The following is a 20,863-nucleotide window of genomic DNA, read 5'->3' as shown; positions in this document are numbered from 1 at the left end:
GGTTGGAACTGACCAAGTGGATTGGAGTTCTTCAACAGTTTAACTTCCACTGAGACTCAGAGATTCACTGGAGTGAACAAGTACTCAGGTCCAGCTAGCAGAAGCTGAAATCTAACTCATTGTTCTCATATTTCATATGACGAGTTTCCTTTCAGAAATTTCAGAAACATTGTGAAGCTTTTAGGTGAAAGGAGATATAACACCTGGGGTTTCTTTGCAGAGGTTAGAAAAGAACTAGTTTCTTTTCTCTTTTAAGTCTTAATTGTCACTCATCACTACCACTGTGTGAAATTGTGTCCAGCTGACTGAAAATGCATATAACACATTCAAGACTGTAAGTAATAAACCAGATTTACACTATTATGTGAATGGCACTGCAATTTAAGGTGCTTGTCAGCCATTCTATTATTATTAATAATCATATGAAGATAATTTGGAATTACTTTCTATTCAGAATGTTCTATTACATTGTACAGGAAATATTAATATAATGTTTATGTATTAAGAAATGATGAGTTTAAAATAAGGTAGTTTTCATCAAGATGCATTCCATCTAGGAAATATTACCTTGCATATTTTTCAAACATATTTTCATGGGCAATTTTAAACATACTCTTTCTCTAAACAATTTATTTCAGTGAAAATATTTTTTTTCTTACAGGAAAAAAACCCCAAACTTATTTTAACTATGCCTCATGAACTTACGGTCAACAAGATTCATATATGCCCACTGAGAACACCTATGACAGAGGAAAACAAACTGAAACCATAAAAGAGGCTAAGGGTAGGAAACTAGATGATAATACTGTGTAGATGAGAATGGGAACAAAGGGAAGTAGATACTTTGAAAAAATGCATGAGAGCATGTTACCTTAGTTCTGGTGTCTGTCCCAGGAAAAATACCAGTAATATTATTAAACTTTTAAAATAATATCCATACCACTTAAAGAATAATGCCAAGATAGAATTTGAGATTATTTTTGCTGTAGAGTTCTACTTGCAGACATACAGAGAGGACTTTCAAAAAAATAATCACATAATTAGATAATAACCTGTATTTACAATACAGTCTATGATGAAATAAGATTATGAAGACTTTGATCCTGCATGAAATTCATACTTGTCAATACCTAACATTGCAGAAAAGCATTCTTTTTGCTTATGCATTGAATTTTTATCTACTACATTGATAGTCTATAGGTTTGTCTTTTTTAATTAAAAAACTTATGAGAAAAATGGAACTGTAATCTGTGATCCAGGTGTTATATCATCTGCAGTCTGTGGTCCTTCATTAATAAATCTGCTTAGCTGCTGTCAGCACCACTATGAAAATTAATTTCTAGAAGGTTCCCCTACCTGGCTGAAGATTACCCTGGATGATCAATGGCACCTATCACCAGTAAGTAACAAAATCAACCTTCGATTATGACAAGTAGATTTTCTTTTTTCCCATACAAAAGAGAAAATAACTTGATAACTTGATACACTGCAAGGGTGACAGGGATTTGGTCAAAAGGTGGAGGAAGGGATGAAAGTTAAATCTTTTGGGTTCTGGTTGCTCTCTTTTTCCTTTTTTTTTTTTTTTTTTTTTTTTTTTTTTTTTTTTTTTTACAAATTTTGTTGGAATGAATGAGAAAAGGAAACAGCATTGTCATTGTCATGGTTAAAATATTCTATTGCCTTTAGCTTTGAGTTAAATGCTCCCTATGTACAGCATCTGAGGAAATTTAGGACTCTAAAAATGGTTAGCTGGCAGCAGAAAAACATAGATCATAAACTTTCTCCACCAGTGTCAAAAAGTAGAAGGAATTGAGGAGAAAATGAGAGCTGGGCTCCCAAGATGCAGAGTACTGGTGTTTGCACTAGAGGGAGGTACCAGGGCCCCCAGCTTTTCCCAGTGCTGGGTGCTGAAACTGGGCTCACCTTCCCTGCACAAGTGGTGGTGGAGTCCAGGGGCACTGTGCTCTGCTCCCCTCCTGAAATCAGCTCAGGTCAGGAAAGGAGAGGCTCTGGCTTCCCATTCCAGTGCCACGTCAGGGGAAGAGCAGAAGCCCCTTCTCCCTGGCGAATGTGCCAGGCTCTGGTTTGGGCCAGGACCAGCCTCTGATGGAGCCTGCTGTGAGGCTGGCATTCTGTGAGGTGACAGTGTGTCCCTGTCGGGCTGACCAGTGGGAATGTTAAGGAAGATGAATCCAGGCTTTTTGTGGTGATTTAGACTGTTGATTTCTTAAGCTTTCAGGGCCTGTGTAAGTGTAGGTATGTCTAAAATCTCCCCCTGGACTTTTCAGTGTACAGAGACTCTACTGACCTGAGCGAAGCAGGAGTTGCAAGGGTGTTTGAAAGGCTTAAACTTTGTACCTGAATACCCACTGCAGCATTTAGCCCTAAATACCCTTTTTCCCAGGAACTCTCTTTGTTCAGCAGCAGAGTTTTCTGCTTTGCTGTCCCTTCTGATCTTAGTGATAATGTTCCACACAGGAAGTTGAAGAAGAATTATAATTCCTTTTTCAGGTATGCAGTGAACATTCCAGATTCATCATTTTTTGTACTCTTATACTGCTGGAAAAAAGGATCACTAGCTAGAAAACCAGCCGAAACTACTACATCTGCAAATATCTTGGTGTTCAGGAAGCAAATTTACCTAATTGTTAGGTCCCAATTGGTCTAAGTCAGCCAAATAATCAGAAATTAATAAAGAGCTAACTCATTCCTAGCAGGGGCTAAATATGGATCTAAACAAGGAAACCTAAACCGAAGGTTGTCATGGTGATATACAGGAGACTAAGCAAGCAGTGCAAAACTCCTCTTCCTAGGAGACCTGAGAGACTAGCTCAAATTTTTATCTGCCATGCTTAATTTATCATTTCACTGAAACAGTTGTCAACATGCAAAATGTGTAGAAGGCTTGTATCTGGTACCTTCTGTCTTTTGAGGGCACAAAAGATTTTGCTTCCAGATCTATTTCATACTCAGCCTTACTTAAAGAGGAAAAAAAAAATATTTTTGGGAGTTTTTCTGCTATTTTTGTCCTTTTACTATTTATAAGGGCAATTAAATATTGAGATTACTCCCTCTTAAGCATGTTATCATGAGACCACATACTGGGGTATGTTTGACTTACTGAGTTCTCTAAGAAAGGGAGCAAGGAAAGTAGATTCTTGCAAAATTCATGCATGCACAAAGTTAAATTAGAGATCTGGTGGTCACAGAACAGAGAAGACTTACACATTTTCAATCTTGGAGCTACTGCTTGTGTGGAAAAAAATAAGGACTAACCAACAGCATGTGACTTAACAGGTGTCAGTCAAATAAGTATTGGTTTGAAAGTGATTTGAGCTTTAAAAATTATTTAGAGCAAGCTATTGGATTTCAGTGTTTTTTGGATTAAGCTCTTGCTCTGGGTTCAAATGTCTCTGAACCAGAGTATATGACCACTAGCATGTATATTGTTGAAGTTCAGCTACTTAATAAGTTAATTTCAAAAAATTCGAGAAAATATGACAAATGCCAGGCTAAGCAGAACATCTGGTAATTTACATTTGCATCTTTTAAGCAGCAACAACAAGAGTTTAGAAAAATGGCTACAAATAAAGTTCTATTCAAGTAATTGAGGTACCCAACAATATGTTTAAATAAATTGGTCACACTATCTTGATTTATGGTTTCCTTCTAGGCTTAGACAGACTTTGCATGCTACAAAACTAAATTTAGGGAAGATATCACTGCTTTGATATCAATTGAGATGCCACAAGTACTTCAGCACCACACTAAGATCCTGGTTTGCTCACTTTTACAAACAATCTAAAAAAAAGCACAGGAATGTCAGCAAAATGCAGACATTGCTCCTGCTTATTCTTTGCTTCCTGAAGTCAACATGAGGGTGGGAAGTGTCAATCCCAGGGATGTGGAGCTCCCTCTGGGAGGAAAAGTGGACAAAGTGGGTCTGGGAGCTTTGACTTGCAGGAGATTCTGCATCTCCCTGTAATCACCTCGGCGGGAGATGGCTGTGGTGTGGCCGCAGGCTGGGGTCATGGGATGTGGCTGGTGAGGAGAAACAGGAAGGTTCTTAGAACCCCCTGTCATGATGTTTCACTTCAGAAGTGTTGATGTTAAACAAAAGTGTTGGAAGGAAAATGTCCAGGTCCGGCTATGTAGGAACCCCCCTGGCATGGGGTTTAGGTGGCATTTCTGAGAGAAGTGGAAGGCTTTTGGTTTTAGTTTTCCTAAAATTTGATTTCTTTTTCTTATAGAAAATTATTACAGTTGTATCACCTGTGGTTTCCTACTATTCTTTCTCTATTGAGCCTTCATTAATTTTAAAGTTAATGAATTATTAAAAGCATTTTTTATAGAGATCTAGTTAAAAGGTGTTACTGTATTTTTTCCAGCGGCAGCCATTATTAACAACATCCTTTCTCTTTCATTTTACAAGTCATACAAATTCCTGGGTAAAAATAACCATTGACTATTAATTCTTAGGAAGCTAAAATTCATGCTTGCATCAGAGGGAATCTGTACAAACTGACCACCCCTACACTTTACCCTTCCATGGAGAAAAGCTGCATATTTACCCCTTTTGTGTAGAAGAATACTGGCATGCCGGCGTCCATTCCCATTCTCAACGTAGCAGGAATAATTTCCTAGGTCTGCCTCTTCGACTGAGTCAAGAATCAGTGAGATGGAAACCTCCTGTTCCCCAAGATGTTCCTTGAGAACCCTGAGAAAAAACAACAATTGCTGCTGTTCTGCTTGTGCCACAGTGAAGCTTTAGATAATCCTGACATAACAGTGCTACTTACAACTCACAACTCTCTGGCTTCAAATTTGCTTATGGTTTGATGCAATCTTAATTTAATTATATCATGGCCTTTTCTTCCTCACTTCTAATGAGGAGGTTTGGCTTTGTAAATGTTAATGAGTGCTGCAGTTCTTTGTCTTTTTAAAGAAGAATGACATGCTCATGGATAACATATCATTGCACACTTTGAGACTCTGATCCATGAAGTCTTGGAATGGTAGGAGAAAACTGAAAACAGTTATTCTGGGATTTTAGACTCACACCAGGAGTCTGGGCCAAACACAGTATTTGTCTTTTTTCTGAGGCTCTTCAACATGCCACTCAGGAACAATGTGTTCATGCCATGGTAAGGGAGATGATTTCTGGAATGCATTATAAAATTTGATAATGTTTTATCAAGTAGTATGAAGAACTGGTACACAGGTGCTGCTAGCTAATAGAGATTATAAATAAAAGGCTTCCTGTGTAAGACTCCACCTGTCTTCCCATTACTTTCTTTCCCTCTTAACAAGACCATCAGTGGTTTTAGAAACTCAGGAAAGCAAATGACAAATGATTGCAGGCCTGACAAATGAAGTGGAAATGAGCTTTTCTGTTCCTCCCTCCACAAAACAAGGAAGTTGTAACAAGTTTCTCGTCACTCTTTTGTCAGTCATCAAATAGCTAAGTCACTGGCTGAAGGACTTGGGAAAGTTTTAAACACAAAATATAGCTGGTCCTATTGTCACGTGCCATTTAGTGTATTGATCTTGACTTTTGTAGAATAAACTTGAAGTACACTGGGGTGAAACAGACTTCCTTTTTGCCTGTATCTGGGGATGACAACCTTGAAAGTCTCTGCTGTCTACTTGATTTTACTAATTGTGATTGTATTGTGCATAATTTCTTTTTCTTGGGTTTTATTTCTCTATGTCTCATTTTCATTGCAATTACTATTAATAATATATGTTTACTATTATAATCAGTATTATTGCTATTATTATAATCCCTTATTTTGTCTCAATTATTAAACTGTTCTTATCTCAACCCACAAGTTTTATTCTGATACTTCTCCTCACCTGAGGGGGATAATAGGGGAGTGAGTGAGTGGCTGTGTGGAACTTATTTGCTGGCTGAGGTTAAACCATTACGTGCACATTAAGATGTGCCTGAATTTCTGAGTTTTAATTTCTGTGATACATAGACACAGTGGTATTCACACATAGAGAGTTATAAATGAAAAAGGAATCTCTTCAGATCCAAGCAGATATTTCATATTGGATAGGATTTAGTATGCTATGTCAAGCATGTAATTCTCAATATGAATCCACATTTGTCCCTAATTTCTAAATGAGGCAGCACTTTTAGGAGCAGTAGAAGTATATGGCATGAATTGCCAGATCCTCTCCAAAACAAGTATTTCAGCAGCTATAAGCAGCCCACATAACAGGATGCTTGGCTCTCACAAGCCAGATAACATCCCAGGAAACTCAGGTTTTTTTCATGAAGAAATCAAAACATTCCAAAAGGGAAGTCAAACTTCACCATTTATTTAAGGTTTCATGTTTGAAAATACTTTTTGGAGCTGATTTTCTGAAGATATTTATTTTTCTTTATTTCATCTTACTAAGTGTCCTTGTGATTATTTTTGTAGATTGCCACATTTTGAAAAAGTCACTAGGTGAATTCCTGCTGGTCAACACTACAGTTGTTTTTGGGTAGCTATTCTGCTTTTTCAAGTCTCTAACATCAGATTTGGCCAAGGAGGGCATTTTTCTGTTTTCTACTGGTGGAGTCAAAAAGTAAATGGATGATGTTGCAAAAAAAAAGATCAGACCCAATATGCACCTTGGTTAGTCTGTGATAAAAAGTATAACATTAACTATCAAAAAAATATAGGGAAAAAAAGAAAAAGCCTTTTTCTTTTACCTAATGTCACTTTCCCAGACTCGATTATCATCCAAATCTTCAATAAACTTCTCCCCTTTCATCCAGTAGATTAAAGGACTGACATCTCCACTGTATCCAAAGAAAGCTCTGCAGGTTAGATTAGCAGAACCACCTGTTGCAAAGAATGTAAGAAAATATGTTTATTTCAAAATTTAAAATCAGTTGCTTTTTAAAAACCAAAATATTCAGAGAGTCCCCCAATTTCCAGCTGCTCTTGAAAGTTTCCAAGAGTATCTGCTTGTCTTGACAAATACATTTTCTGAAAATAAATACAATAAAAATGAAATTAAATTATGTGTAAAAGCAGTAATTTTTTTCAATACATTTTCTGTTTGGTAAGGCTATCAAGAGATTATGCCTTTTCAAAAGGAGCTAACTTAACAAAATATTTTTTTTTCTTTGAAAAAGATAAAAGTTGGGTAACATAGACAATGCAATTACATCTGTGTTAGCTCAGCCTTGCAGTGGTTTCTGCAAAGAGGCTTGTATATTCCTCCAGAGTTCCATTCCCAAGAGATAGCTGGTAGAAAGATGTGTGCTCATTGCTATACTTCAGCAGGAAAGTTTGAAGTATTGGCACTTGAAAAAAATCTCATGTGAACAAATTCAGAACATTATAAGCCATTAGAATGGGAAGAACCATTAGCAGAGCATGCAGCAGGGAACAGAAATTTCATATCTATGCATAGCATTACTTATTTAATCATTGCCAAGAGGATTTAAAAACCTAATATGCCTTCACTTTGTTTATTTTCATGCGGAACCTTACATTGTGTTTGTACCACTTTGCTTTGGGCTTTATCTTGAGCACATGCAGAGATCAAAATGGCAACTTGCACAATTTTTGTGTGTTGGCAAGACTGGATAAAGCAAGAGGACAGACACAGCTGAAGATCTCCCATTCGCTGCTGTAAAGAGATTTGTCTCAACATGCACCAACTCTCCAAAACTGCCACGTGCATTCCTTTAGGGGATAATTACACAGTAACTTAAGGAAGTGTTGGGATTTAAGGAGTGGTCTTTTCCTCCCTGAAGAAAATGTTTCCTTGGAGTTTATATTACTGCTGAGACCAAGTTCATATTTTATTGACACTTTCAGTTTTTAATTTTTGGACTTTAAAGCTGACTGACCACAGCTCCTGGACAGAAAATAAAAAAGCATTTTTAGCACTACTTCATCTGTACCAAGATGCCATAAGCCCATCTGGGTTCAATTAACTTCCTCAAAAATACAATGTTTTGGGTCAGGACCTGGTCCTTCCCAAACACACAACATTAATATTTGAATTTCATATTTACTTTTTGGCATGAAAACAAATGCAGGATTCTGTGTTAAAAGAAGACAAATAATTATGAAATAAATGTCTTATAAATTACTAATAAATAAACATTTATAAGACAATAAATGTCTTATAAATGTCTTATAAATGACTGGCTTGAACTCTCACATCCATGCCATAAGGGGTACAGAATCAAAAGTTTTTGCTCCAAATATGCAACATAAATGCAAATACCATCTCTGCTAATTTCACATCTGTTTTGGAACTTTAGGATCGCATTTTCTTTTAGTCATTTTGGGAAGGTTTGGTTGCTACCATACCTTTTGCAAGCAATGCCTGCTAAGGAGACAGGAGCATTCCAGTACTTGAAACTAGGATGGAGAGAAGGGTCTCTTTCATAATCAAAAAGTATGAAATAGAATTTCTGAATAATGAGAAGTTTTAATAATCTCACATATTGTAGAGCAAAGTTGACAAATATGAGTACCTTCAGTAAGAGGGCAAAACCTCTCTTTTTAAAGACAAGCATAGGTCCTGTTTTCACACCCCAGGGAGCAATGGTCAGGACACCTCCCAGGAAAATCAATTTCTCAATCTCTTCATGGCTCAAGAAGTGCAATTTGGAATCACTGGGGGAAAGATTTTTTCAATCTTGAAGCCATTTGAAGGGAATGAGATGGGCATGGGGACATCACTTAATGTGGGCCAAGTGCACGAAAACCTGTAGTGGAACATGATCAATTTCTTGGTTCCTTGCCATGCAAACCTGGTTTCTTATAGCAGTTGCATTGCAGATATATACCAAGTGGAGGGTGGGGGGTGGGTGGGGTTGTTTGGTTTTGGTTTTGGGATTTGTTTTTGTTTTGGTTTTGCATCATAATTATGATGCTCGAACTTGTGAAAATGAAAATATAAAACCTTAAAGGATTATGAATGTCTTGGCCACAGTGGAATCTGTGCAGTCTTGAAAGGGAAGAAGGTACCTGCACATGTAAAGCCAAAGCAAGCTTCTGTGATAATTGGACAACCCCTATGGCATTATCCACCAGACTTAGAGGGCTACCTAATGCATCACTGCCACTTCTTGGGCTTTTTCCAGGGCTTTCCTACCAAGACAAGGCTTGCTTGAAACTTTATAGCTTTTAAGAGCTGGCAAGATCACAGCTAGAGAGACTGTAACTTCTGGCCAATTTATCCACGATTCACAGAGTTTAGACACCACAGGTGCTGAGCCATCAACGCTCTCCAGGCTCCTGCAGCTAACAGGTTCCCCTGAGAGATGATTTTTGCTCTGGCTGGGCTTCTGAGCCTTTTATAGTTGAATTTTATGAGCATAGATTTATTTTTAAAAAATAAACATTTTCTGATAAGGGCAAAACTTATCAAAACCAGAGAGTTTTAAGATTAAGGTTGTTTTCTTTATTAAATTCTGAAAGAAGTTTTCCCCCTAAATAAAAGATGCAAAAATATCTTTACGTATAAAATCTGAAGTCTCCATTTAACATGAAATAATTGCAAGTGAGAAATAAATTAGGAAGGATGTAATGCCACTCAGTAGTACTGTGTTGATTGCAGTTACTCAGGGAAAGCCATTAGCATGCTGGGGCTTCAGCTATAAATTACCTGTACTGTCCATCTTGACCAATCTTCACAATAAGCCAGTGGGATGTACATTAGCTGGCCATCAAGGAAGATTCAGTGACCAGCTAATGACCAACCGTGACCATTAATAAGGGGCTCTGTTTCTGCAAGGCTCACAGCTCTGTGCAGAGGGCACAGAGCTCCCTTGGTGAAGCAAAGAGGCTTCCAGCTGCAGGCACATGGAAATAAAACCTGCCTGCAGGGCCATGTTAAGAATGGACAGAGTGTTTTGGGAGCACATCTTGATCTCTACTCCAGAGCTGCCATCATGAGAGTGAGAGTGTGAGTGCTGTAGGAGGGGCTGGTGCTGTAGGAGGGGCTGCCTTTGTCCCTGGAAGTTCAGCTTTGAAGTGAGCAGAGTGACAATCTCTAATGTGGGACCAGGCAGCTGCTCTGCATGGACAATCTGCTTTTAAAAGTCTGCAGATTTGTAGAAAACATGAAACATATAATAAATACAAGAGCTGCTTTGCTTCATCTTTCAGCTAAGGTATAAACAACCTGTCAGTCAATTAATAGAAATCCCTCAGAGTTAACCTTAGGCAAATGTTTCTAAATGTTTCTCTCTATGTGTTTTCTGTACTGAGAAAAACTGGAGGAGAGATCTGAAAGTCATACAAGTTTCATGAAAGGATATAGAATGCTTTCTATGCCATCAGCCTAAATTTTTCTGTAAATGCTGGATTGCTATATTTTACAGTCTGTTTTTGAAGGATTATAATTAAATGTTTTAAATTTACTAAATATTTTCAATTAAATTACTAGGGAAATTAATCTCTTTCTGTCCTCTTTGCTGTAGGATGTAAATTCAAATTACATCCTGGGTAAACTGCTTTGTTTTGTTTTGGGTATGTGTGTTGTAGGGTTTTTTTTTTTTTTTTTTTTTTTTTGTTTTTGTTTTTTTTTTTTTTTTTTTTTTTTTTTTTTTTTTTTTTTTTTGTTTTTTTTTTTTTGTTTTGCTTTGTATTTTTTAATAGACCCTGGAAAAATCCAAAGGCATCAGAATGGAATTATTAAGTGAAACTTACAGTGTTGCTATTTTTATTGCCATCCCCTCAAAACAACAAACAGAAAAATCAAAACAACTTAAAGACAGCGCAAAGAGAAAAACAACACTTTTTACTTCTCAGTATAATTATAACTTTTTAAACTGTGAAATAATGCAACAAAGACATCCAAGAGAACACATAAGAAGCAAATTCATCTGCATTTTTCTTCATCACATTTTTTTCTGATGAATATGCTTTTACAGTATTAAGTTTGTTTTTTGTAAAAACTGGAATGTGTAGCACTACGTGCTCCTGCTGCTCCCTGTGAGGAAGTCACACTCAGCTCAAGCCAACTGGGTTCAAATTTAATTAGTAAAAAGCTCTTTGCCATCCAAACTCAGACCCGTTTTTGTTGCACAGTACGCTTCCAAGTAGAGCAGAATGCAATAAGACACCACTACAAAGTGTTCTTCCTTGAAACCAGCAAATATCTCGAGGAGAACAATACAGATTTTGTGTTCATTTTCACGAATTGTCAACATTTGGGGCGCTTTGCAAACTACTGCTAGGGGAGCCTATGCCCAGAAGAGGGCACTGTCTAACTTCCAAACATTATTAAAAAAAAATAAAAGGAAATTCCTAGTGAATAACTTCTCATTAAAAACATCAGTCTGCTAAGAACGTGCTGGCTGTAATTAGAAAATAGTGAATGCTTTGTGATTGCTGAAATGCCATCTTGTGTGGTCAGTTGACATTCCACTCACAGTGTACTCGTACAAGTTACCGTAGAGCACAAGAGCACCTTCCTCACCTTTGGTTTGACTGACTCTTCAGCAAAGGGCAACCTTTTTTTGTTGGCAGCAACTGTAATAATAAAAAATGCTCTGCAACCTCTTTTTAGAAGATCTCTCAAAGACATATTATGGAAGCGTTTGTGAGCCATGTTCAACATCTAGTAATATTGAGGGCCAAAAGACTGAAAATGTTTAGTGCACTGAATTGTGCACTAAATGGGACTTTCTTTCACTGTACAATGTAAGCAATTTATACAACTTATGTACAGGAAATACCTAGGCAATACCTACATGCTTACAAGTATGCCATTTATTTGTATTGTTACATCTCAAAATGAAATTATAAAAGGTCAAGACAGACGCAATCAAAATCTCACACACAAGAATTGAATACTATTCTTTCCATTCACATTTGAGAAAAAAATATTGCCAAAATATCAGTCTTCCAAGTAGAGGGCTGTGAAAGCTGGTAACTTCCTAGGTGTGACAGATCAGCACTGACAGAAACAAGTCAATGACCCACTTTTTTTGCCAATGTCATCTTACAAGGCCAGCGGGTAGGTAAGTAGAAGCTGCTCTCATTTTTAGAGAAGTCTTGTGTCCTAAAACAATTCAACAGTATTTGAAAGCCTTCATGAAAATGGGATTAAGAAAAAAAAAAAAAAACCAAAGAAAAATATAAGGTACCATATAGTTTTCAGCTGTGTGACTTGATCATATGATCATCTACCCTTGATCTGTAAGGATCCTCTTAGAAGAGGGTGAACAGCAGAGATTCCTCTGGATTCCTTCCTTGCATGCCCAAAGCACCACCTTCTGCTATCTGCCTTCCAGTTTCCATACACATTCTTGCATCTTGATACCTTGTACTCCCTTAACATCATGTAAATGTCCTGCTGCATGTTTCACATAGTGAGTGAGGAAAAAATAAACAAACAACCAAACAACCAAAACAAACAAAGCAAAACCAAGTATTATTTTCTGAAACACAGCTGTAACCTGGGAATTACAAAATTCTAATCCCATCACTGAGTATTAGTTTTTTCATGTTTTTGGCAAGTCATCAGGTCTTGCCTCCATACAATTGTGAAGATACAATGTGCAAATGCCATCTACTTTGAATTCAGTATATATACGTTTGAGAAGGCTGGACATAATCATTCACTAAGTGTAATCATGCAAGCATCATATGAAGTGCTGAATGTGATTACACAGTTATATTTCTTCATTAATAGGCCTGTCCACATTTTGCTGTGCTGCAGAGTTGAATTTTGATTGCATTGGAATCTAAATCACATTTTGAATATGTCCTTCAGGCCACAATGGTGTAAATGTAGACTACACACTACATTCCTCCACAATATAAAAACATCAGCAGAAGGTTCTCAACAAGACTGGAGATTGTAGTTTTTGACAGAATTTGTAAATATCACTGTTTAGGACAGAGGTTAAACAAATCCCTTCAATTTCTGTTTTGTTGTTTTTGGGTTTTTTTTGGTGTTTTTTTTTTTGTTTGTTTGTTTTTTTGTTTTTGTTTTGTTTTGGTTTTTTTTGTTCATTAGATTTTTCCTTGTTGTTTTTTTTTTTCCTAAGGAGATAGTCCTGGTTCACCATAGAGCTGAAGTCATTCACCTGTTCACAGTTACCCATTACCACATGAAAAGCCCTTTGCCTTCCAGGGTTTCCATCTGCTGAATTACAGCTCAGCAGCAGGACCCTTGAAGGAGATGTCTGCAGGTTCCTGCTGATCAGCCCTGAGGTACTGGAGTCTGCAACACTTTGTAAGGTGCTGAAACGCAAACATATATGGTGATATCTAAGATTAACCTATGAGTATAAAAATTTTGTAGTGGGTTTCTTCATAGCTTGTGAAGGAAAAGAAACCGAAATCCTTTCTGCTTTGAATGGGCTCTTTAGCAGTGGGACTGTCAGAGAGAGTCAATGAAGACAGCAACCACCAGAGCAGACTGCAGAAAATGAAGTGATGTATGTGACTTGTGGCTCAACATGTCCAGAACATCTCTCAGGTGTGTAGATTGTCACACTTGCCCTCATTTCACAAGAGGTAACAAAACCCCTGAACCAATAATTTTGATTTTCCTAACAGCGGGCCTCTCCTCTTGATAGATGGTAATGTCAGGCTGATAAATTAGCTGTGCAGCAAGTATTTTTCACTCCTTCCTCTTCAGAAGTAGAGACTGGAGTGGAAGACAACTACCACAGGCATAAAGTAAGTATTGCTAAAGAAAAGGAAGGCCACTGCAATTATTTTACAAGCTTGACTTAACTTTTACTCCAGAAGTTTGGGGTTTTTTTTAGAAAATGCATTTATAAACGTGTTTTTACTGCGCTCTCTGTGAGATCTAAAGATAATTTGTTTTTTAAAAGCTTAGCTGTTTTTAGACATAAGTCACAAGAAAATATCCTAGGTAACAAAATATCTCTAATTGAAAAAAAAAGAAAAAAGGAAGAGGTAGCTCTAAATGTCAAACTTCACACGTTTGTTACCACTTACAGACTTGTGTCTTGGGAGCTTTAAATCTGTTCATACCATGCACAGCTTAATATTGTTCAGTGTTTTGTTTCTGGATTCTCTTTAAACCACACTGCCTTTCATTAGGATGTTGTGGTATTTTTATTTTAATGATGTTACATGGTAAAAAACCTGACCTTTGTGCTGAGAACCCAAAGTTCCCATTGCACAGAGGAGTCCAAAAGGACTCCCATAAGGGACTGTCAGGTCTCTTCCTGTACCTGAAGAGAGTCCCCAGGTCCCACACCTGGGGCTGCCACTGCCCCTCAGCAGTCACTGACCTCCAGAAAGTCCTTTTATCTTCAGCTTTGTGAAGTCCTGCTCTAAGTCATATTTTGGAGAACTCCTACAAAAGCTACTGAAGAGGTTTCTTGCTTAAGGCCTTCATATTTTGGAGATTAAAAATAAATACATTGACATTTTTGTTTGTTTTTATTTATGTCCCTCTGGTAAAGAATATTTGTGGTAAGAAATGCAATAGGACCTATAAGCTCCTGCAGTTCTGGGCCTCAAGAAACTACAAAGCTACAATAAGTTCTCTACTAGTTAGGAAGGACAGTTTCAAGCCATTACAGCTCTCAGTACATATTTCTCCATCCAAACAGAATCCAGAGCTAAAGCAGCAGCAGGCTCAAAGAGGGACTTCAGTATGCGTGTTCAGAGCACAGCTGCTGCCAGACTTGTTTTGCTGAGGAACTGCTGGAATAACACACAACAGCACAGCTCCCTTTCTGCTTTATTTTGCTTGTGAAAACTGTAGATACAATTGCCTTTTTTTTTTTTTTTTTTTTTTTTTTACCTGAGCAGTGTTGTTCCAGCGGATAAGAGTGTTCAAATGTCTTGCTGTGGAGGTTTTTTTTATAAATACTGTTTTCCTCTTCTTTCTGAACAAACTTTAGCGGGTTTGCTTAGGCCTCTGGTGGGTGCTAGTCCATGTCAAAAAACTCTGCTCATAAATCATCACAAGCAGTACCTTCTCCCAGCCTCCCTCTCAGGTGCACTGCACAATATGTTCTGTACAAAGAATAGCAGATGATGTTCTGGATTCTAGATAGTGATAAATGACATATTTATTTTCCCAAAATTTGCAGGCAACTTAATGTCAGATCACTCTTAAATGTAAATGTCAACAATCTTAAGGAAGAGCCTTATCAATTCAGGTTAAATACAAATTCAACTTCTTGTGGGTCTTTCAACTCCTAACTGAATCCTGTTGATGTCTTTGGACACAGAACTTAATGAACAGCATTAGAAAATATGTTTTACTGGAATGTCGTATAATAGCTGCTCTTTAACTGCTTTGGAGAGAGGGACTGCAGTGTTTGTATAATCATTAGGTAATTTGAGTGCATACATTGAATTCTCAACTTTGGAGTCATGCATATATACTAAATAATAAACTGTGGGTTTATTTTCCATTGGTCAGCCTGACTATTCTTTTCCTCTCTTTGCTCTTTCTTCATAAGCAAGTCTACCACTGAGTAGGACTGAGTAGGCTGCACAGAATTATTTGGGTAAGGAGGTATTCTGAAAAAGTGCTGTAGATATGAGCTATTGAAGATATGAAATAACCCAACAGAATTAGAGCCTTTGAAAGTAATGTGCACAGTGTCACCTACACCCGGGTTATTATTAAGGAAACTGGGACTCCAGCTTACAAATAAGTAATTAAACACTCTGTCTTCCTCTGGTGATCATTCTCTTCAGCACACACTGTGAACATCACCAGTTCTAAGATTTTAATGAATTAATCTGTTCTGTCAGATCAAATCATATGACAGAAAATGTCATTTGGAAAAGACCTAGACTAGTTTGGCAAACATTTGAATGGGGAAAACTACTGCTCCCATGAAGCAATGTGGCACAGCAGGATAAATATAATTGAAACAAACCACATCTATTATGTAAATCAAAATGCTTCAATTTGGTTCTAAAATATGTGACGCCACCAGTCTGTTCAAATTTTCACCAGGAAAGCCATTAAGAACCACTGAAAATTGGAGCCCTGATGAAATGAACCTACTGATTACTAATAAAACAGATAAATAAAATCAGCACCAACTTTCAGTTTACTGCAGTGAAGCCTCTGATGGTAGAAAGGGATTTTACATTTATTCATACTGGGTTTTTCTACTTGAAGAAAAGAATGAAAAAGAGTGAGATATGCATATATATATAGTTTAAATGTGCTTCTGCTTTAAATCAAGAATGTGTAATGGACAGAGAAAATACTAATTCTTAGCATAACCTTAGAAACAATTTGCCATTTAATTGAATATCATATGGACTAATGTCTGTTCATATAATTTTAAAATCCTAGCACACTAAGTGTTTCTATTGCATAAAAATGGAAATGCATGGTGTTCCTAAGAGCACTAAGGCTTTTCTTAGTTCCTAAGGAAACTTAAGTTTCTTTAGTTCCTTCCTTTGTTCCTCAGGCTTTCTTCTTTTACACACTAGTCATTGCATTATGTAGTCTTTCTATTTCTCTTACATGTGTTAAGAAATTAACCTTTAGTTAATAAGTTCTTTCCTAAGAAAACACTGAAACAAAATCCATTAGAACAAAACCCTGTGGTTCACAAAGATGCAGATGGAGAAACTCATTTCCTTCTCAGTGACAAATGTGATGTACTCTTAGACCACACATGTGCTGGAATAATCCACTGCTATTGATTGGCTTCCTTTCCACATGAAAGGCACCCAGGCAATTTTTGATTATACCTCAATAAATTGCAGATAGATAGACAAATGCTTGGTGAAGGCAGGTGCACAAATACCACCATGGAATAAAAAAATCTGGCTAGCACTGCATATGTGCTACCTGACTTTAAAGGAAAGAAGTTTATAAATGGGAGCAAGCGTGAATTCTTGATGCTGTACCCTGCTTTCTGACCTGTGGAGCAGAGGATCTGAGTTACAAGAAGAATTCCCATACTGACAATTATGTGTCTGGCCAAAGGAAGGATTCGTGGCATACATTCCTGGGCCATACAGCTCTACCCTCCGGTCCTCACTCTGTATGAAAAATTCTCTTCTACGGCAGAGCCTGCCACTGCTCCCAACCCCTTATCTCACTCTGGTTTTGATGTGAGTGAAGACCAGTGAACTTCATTGCCCTCTGCAAAGAGTAGCTATTCCTGTATCTCTCAGGACAGAGGGGGAGAGTTTCCCCATTTTCATTCTCCTTTAGTTGTAATTTGCATGGTTGCACAGCACAGGTCCTGCCAGAAAAACTTCTGAAAGGTTTAGGGCTCCAGTGTCTGAAGCTTGAGTCAGCAAGCAGGATATTAATCCTCTTTATTTATACAATTGTGAATTTCCTCAACAATATACACAACCCACCCTCCTCATGCTGCATGTCCACCAATGCTGCAATTTCTCCTTGTTGTGTTTTCTGGTGTGTTTTGTTTTGTTTTGTTTTGTTTTTGTTTTGTTTTTCCTTTTTAAATTTTTATCTGTTTGTTTGTTTTGGGGTTTTGTGTGGTTTTTTTTTTTTTTGGTTGTGTTTGGGTGATTTTTTTTTGGTTTTTTGTTTGTTTTTGTTTTGTTTTTCTTTTTATATTTTTATGTGTTCTGAGAGGCTTTGGAGTTATGGCATTTCTAAAAAGTAGAGGAAAATGAGGGAAAAATTCACCTTGTTCCATTCAAGCTCTGGGAATACAGAACTCTGTCTACAATGCTGTTTGTGCTTTTAACAGTTTCTGGACGTCTCAAAGCAAGGACTGAAAGCAGGGTTTGAGTGACAATAGAAATATGAGGTACGACAGCTGCTGGTTACAGGAACAGAGACAAATATTCATGATGCAATATTTATGATACAAAACATCCAAGGAGAGAGGTGGCGGGCTGGTGTCTGTACCAGTACAGGTCTCTGCAGAAATTTGTGTGCCACCAATCACCCAGTCCCCTGTCCCTCCAGAGCTGAGGCTGCCAGTCACCCCAAGCTGCATGATGGTTTTTTAATGGGGACACCTCTCCACAGGGGACCAGAGTAACTCTGCAAAACCCATTTGCACTTGTGGCTCGGAGCTAGAAATCTAGTCTAAGTCTGGGGAAGAAGAAGAGGGTGTGTTAACCCTTGCACTACATAGCCCATCACCAACTATAAAGAATATCATTGCAGCTACAGGCTTTGATTTTTATCAATGCAATTATTTGCAAGTGTTGTTACAAACTACTGGATAGTAAAACATTGATGGATTTTTAGAAAGTGCTTAGTACAGTGTTTGCTTTCAGTCTTTTGACATCTAAATGACATCCATCCCTTTAAAAATGTGTCATAAATGGAGACATGAAAATGAGTATTATTTATAAAACAGTCCAAAATGGATGGCTTTAAGTATTAAGTATTGCAGGTCACATATCCAGCAAGTTGCCTGTATATGTATAGTGTGCATTCTCAATGGAGTTTAAATCCATACTTTAAGCAAGTCATATGGATCATCTGAGGTGAGAATAGTGAGGCGAAAAACCCCACATTAAAACACTGTAATGGCAATTTAGGATCATTGATCTACAAACACAAGAAGTGGGAAAGAAAACAGTTATCCATACTGAATTCGAGCAAAGATCTACTACCCCAGCATCCTGTACCTGTACCATTCAATAGCATGAGAGGCAAATATCTAGGTATGAGTGTCACAGTCCCTGAAAGCAATCCAAGTTTTATGATGAAAATTTTGACAGAATTTAACTACAGCAATCCAAATAATAGAAAGCAAGGTCGTATATCTGTCCTTTGTAAGCAGTTAGTCTGTTTGTTCTAACTGGATGTGCATATAAAATAGCACCAGAAATAAGCTTCATTAGCACTGGAATACAAAAAGAAAAAGAAAAAAATAGGCTTTCTGATGGAAGTTCAGCAATGTGCTTTTTAAAGAAAGCATGCATTTATATGAGAATTTAAAAAATGTAAATTTATTGGTATAAGAAGAAGCTAAGTGATTTTATCCAATTGAGTGCTTTGCATCCAACTTGTTATCATTTATTTTCTCCGTGTCTCAGTATAATCAAAGATAGCAAAAACAAAAGTTTAGAGGGAACTGTTAAGGATTTTTTTTTTAAATGCACTCAATTTTGGATAGCAAGTATGCTAAATTATTCTTTACATAAATTCGGGTCCTAAAACATTTTGTAGTGTGAGATGCTAATGTTCAACTGATAAATAATGAGTACATTTAAGAAGCATAAAAAAAACCAGAGGAGAATAATAAAAGGGAAAGTGAAAAGAGGCAAAATTGCTCCTGTTCTAGGCTGTCAGTTAAAGATGAAGTGAGGATTTTTTTTCGAAGACTGAGATGGCAGGCAGCAGTTCCTTGGTGTCAAAGGCAGGTAACAGGATGACAAAGAGTGTTTGGTCCTGTATCTTTTCTATTTCATTTCAGCCAGTCTCTAAAACAAATACCTGTCCTGATGAGTGTGAAGAAAAAGCTAATTCAATAGGAACAGCAATAATTTTTCAATGTCCTGCTCATTTTTCCCCCTTTATACTGCAATAAGGAATTCTTCTAAAAGCTATTTCCATCTTGAATGTTTAGGTCAGTATTGTGTGGAAGGAGTAGCTGAGATGCAGGAAAAGGATTGCTTAAGACCTGACCTCTTCAGGGGTATGTACAAGGAAATCTGGATGGTTGGAATAAGGTACCTTAGAGGTGGGCTACTGGCACCTAGCCAGTGACAATGAAATAGCCCAAAACCAGGTTCCAAAAAAGGCTGAGCTGAAAGAGGAGGATATTTCTGTTTCTCCTCAAAACAAAAGCCCTCAACACTCCTGTTGTCCTGTTCCCACAGCCAACCTGTCTCTCCCATCCCTCCTGCCCATCCTAAGGGTGTCCTGTAATCTCCAGCACCTCCCTGCCCGGAGACAACTCCAGGCCTTGATCTCCAGCACCCAGGACAGGCAAGAGGCAGCCTGAACCCTGTAACATGCAAATTCACCTTACACCTCTGTCTTCACACATAAAGTGAGGAAGTCGGAACTTGCCAGATCTCTAACATAAGAGATCCTTAAATATTATGAAATTACTTTGAGGTGTGATCATAAAAGTTAACAAAGCCAGCAAAATAAGACACTGCAGTGTAGGAGAACTGGCTGAGAGCAGCCACTTTGCTTCATCCTTGAGAAAGATTCTTCTGCTGTGACTTTAGGAATGGCATTACTAATAAGAACTAGTTAAGAGCAGCAGTTTGCCATTCTGAATAAAATGAATCATTCCTAGTATGATTAGCACATGTTACATATTAGAATGAATATAAAATTTAAGTTTGAAAAGAGCATTTGTCGAAAAGGCAGAAGAAAAAGGTTGACATGACATTTTCTTCATAAATGAAGATTTACAAGGAAAAAAACCCCTCTGCTTTCTATGTTCATTGTAGAGGTATTTCTGTTAAAAAGCTATTAGTTACTCAAATGTCACTTTTAAGAATAAAAACTTATCTTGGTGCCATAGGAGATATTGTAGATGAGTTCTTGTTTATGTAAAGAACTGAAAACTCACAAATTTTCACTAAGAAAGACAAAAAATGCAGAACTACTAGCTCACCATTTCCCTAAGTGAGAACATGAAAAGCTCCAACAGAATATTTAAAATTACAAAGGCAAATTAGACAGGAATAAAATAATCTTTGATGGGATTTTTTTACAGTTTTATTTATCAAGTGCTCACAAATGAATAATTCATAGAGTGGACACACTGGGTTCAACAGAATTAATTTTCTGTGGCTTATACAGTGTTATGAAAAGCTGAGATTTCCAGGAAACAGGATTTCTGATAAAAAAGATTTGCCATTTTATTTTATTGATTTTTTTTTCCTGTCTGCTAGTTTATTTAATTTGAATAGATCAGTACCTAAGAGCTGTTAGACCAGGACAGTCACAAAAGCAAGGCTCGCCTGCT

At 37.3% G+C, this 20,863-nt stretch overlaps 1 protein-coding gene across 1 annotated transcript in view; it reads right to left on the bottom strand.

The window, feature by feature from the left end:
* IL1RAPL1 (interleukin 1 receptor accessory protein like 1) overlaps positions 1–20,863 on the bottom strand; it is a 583,023-nt gene that overhangs the window by 19,050 nt on the left and 543,110 nt on the right. Inside the window, exons 6-7 of the mRNA XM_041399893.1 lie at positions 6,707–6,839; positions 4,572–4,717 (exon numbers count right to left, since the gene is read on the bottom strand). Of these exons, the coding sequence (XP_041255827.1) occupies positions 4,572–4,717; positions 6,707–6,839 (279 nt within the window). The remainder of the gene's footprint in view (positions 1–4,571; positions 4,718–6,706; positions 6,840–20,863) is intronic.

This window comes from Onychostruthus taczanowskii, unplaced genomic scaffold (genome assembly GCF_017590055.1).
Source record: "Onychostruthus taczanowskii isolate IOZ18803 unplaced genomic scaffold, ASM1759005v1 scaffold17, whole genome shotgun sequence".
NCBI classification, from domain to species: Eukaryota; Metazoa; Chordata; class Aves; order Passeriformes; family Passeridae; genus Onychostruthus; species Onychostruthus taczanowskii.
The sequence above is the reverse complement of the archived record's forward strand: the minus strand, read 5'-3'. Positions and strand labels throughout refer to the sequence as shown.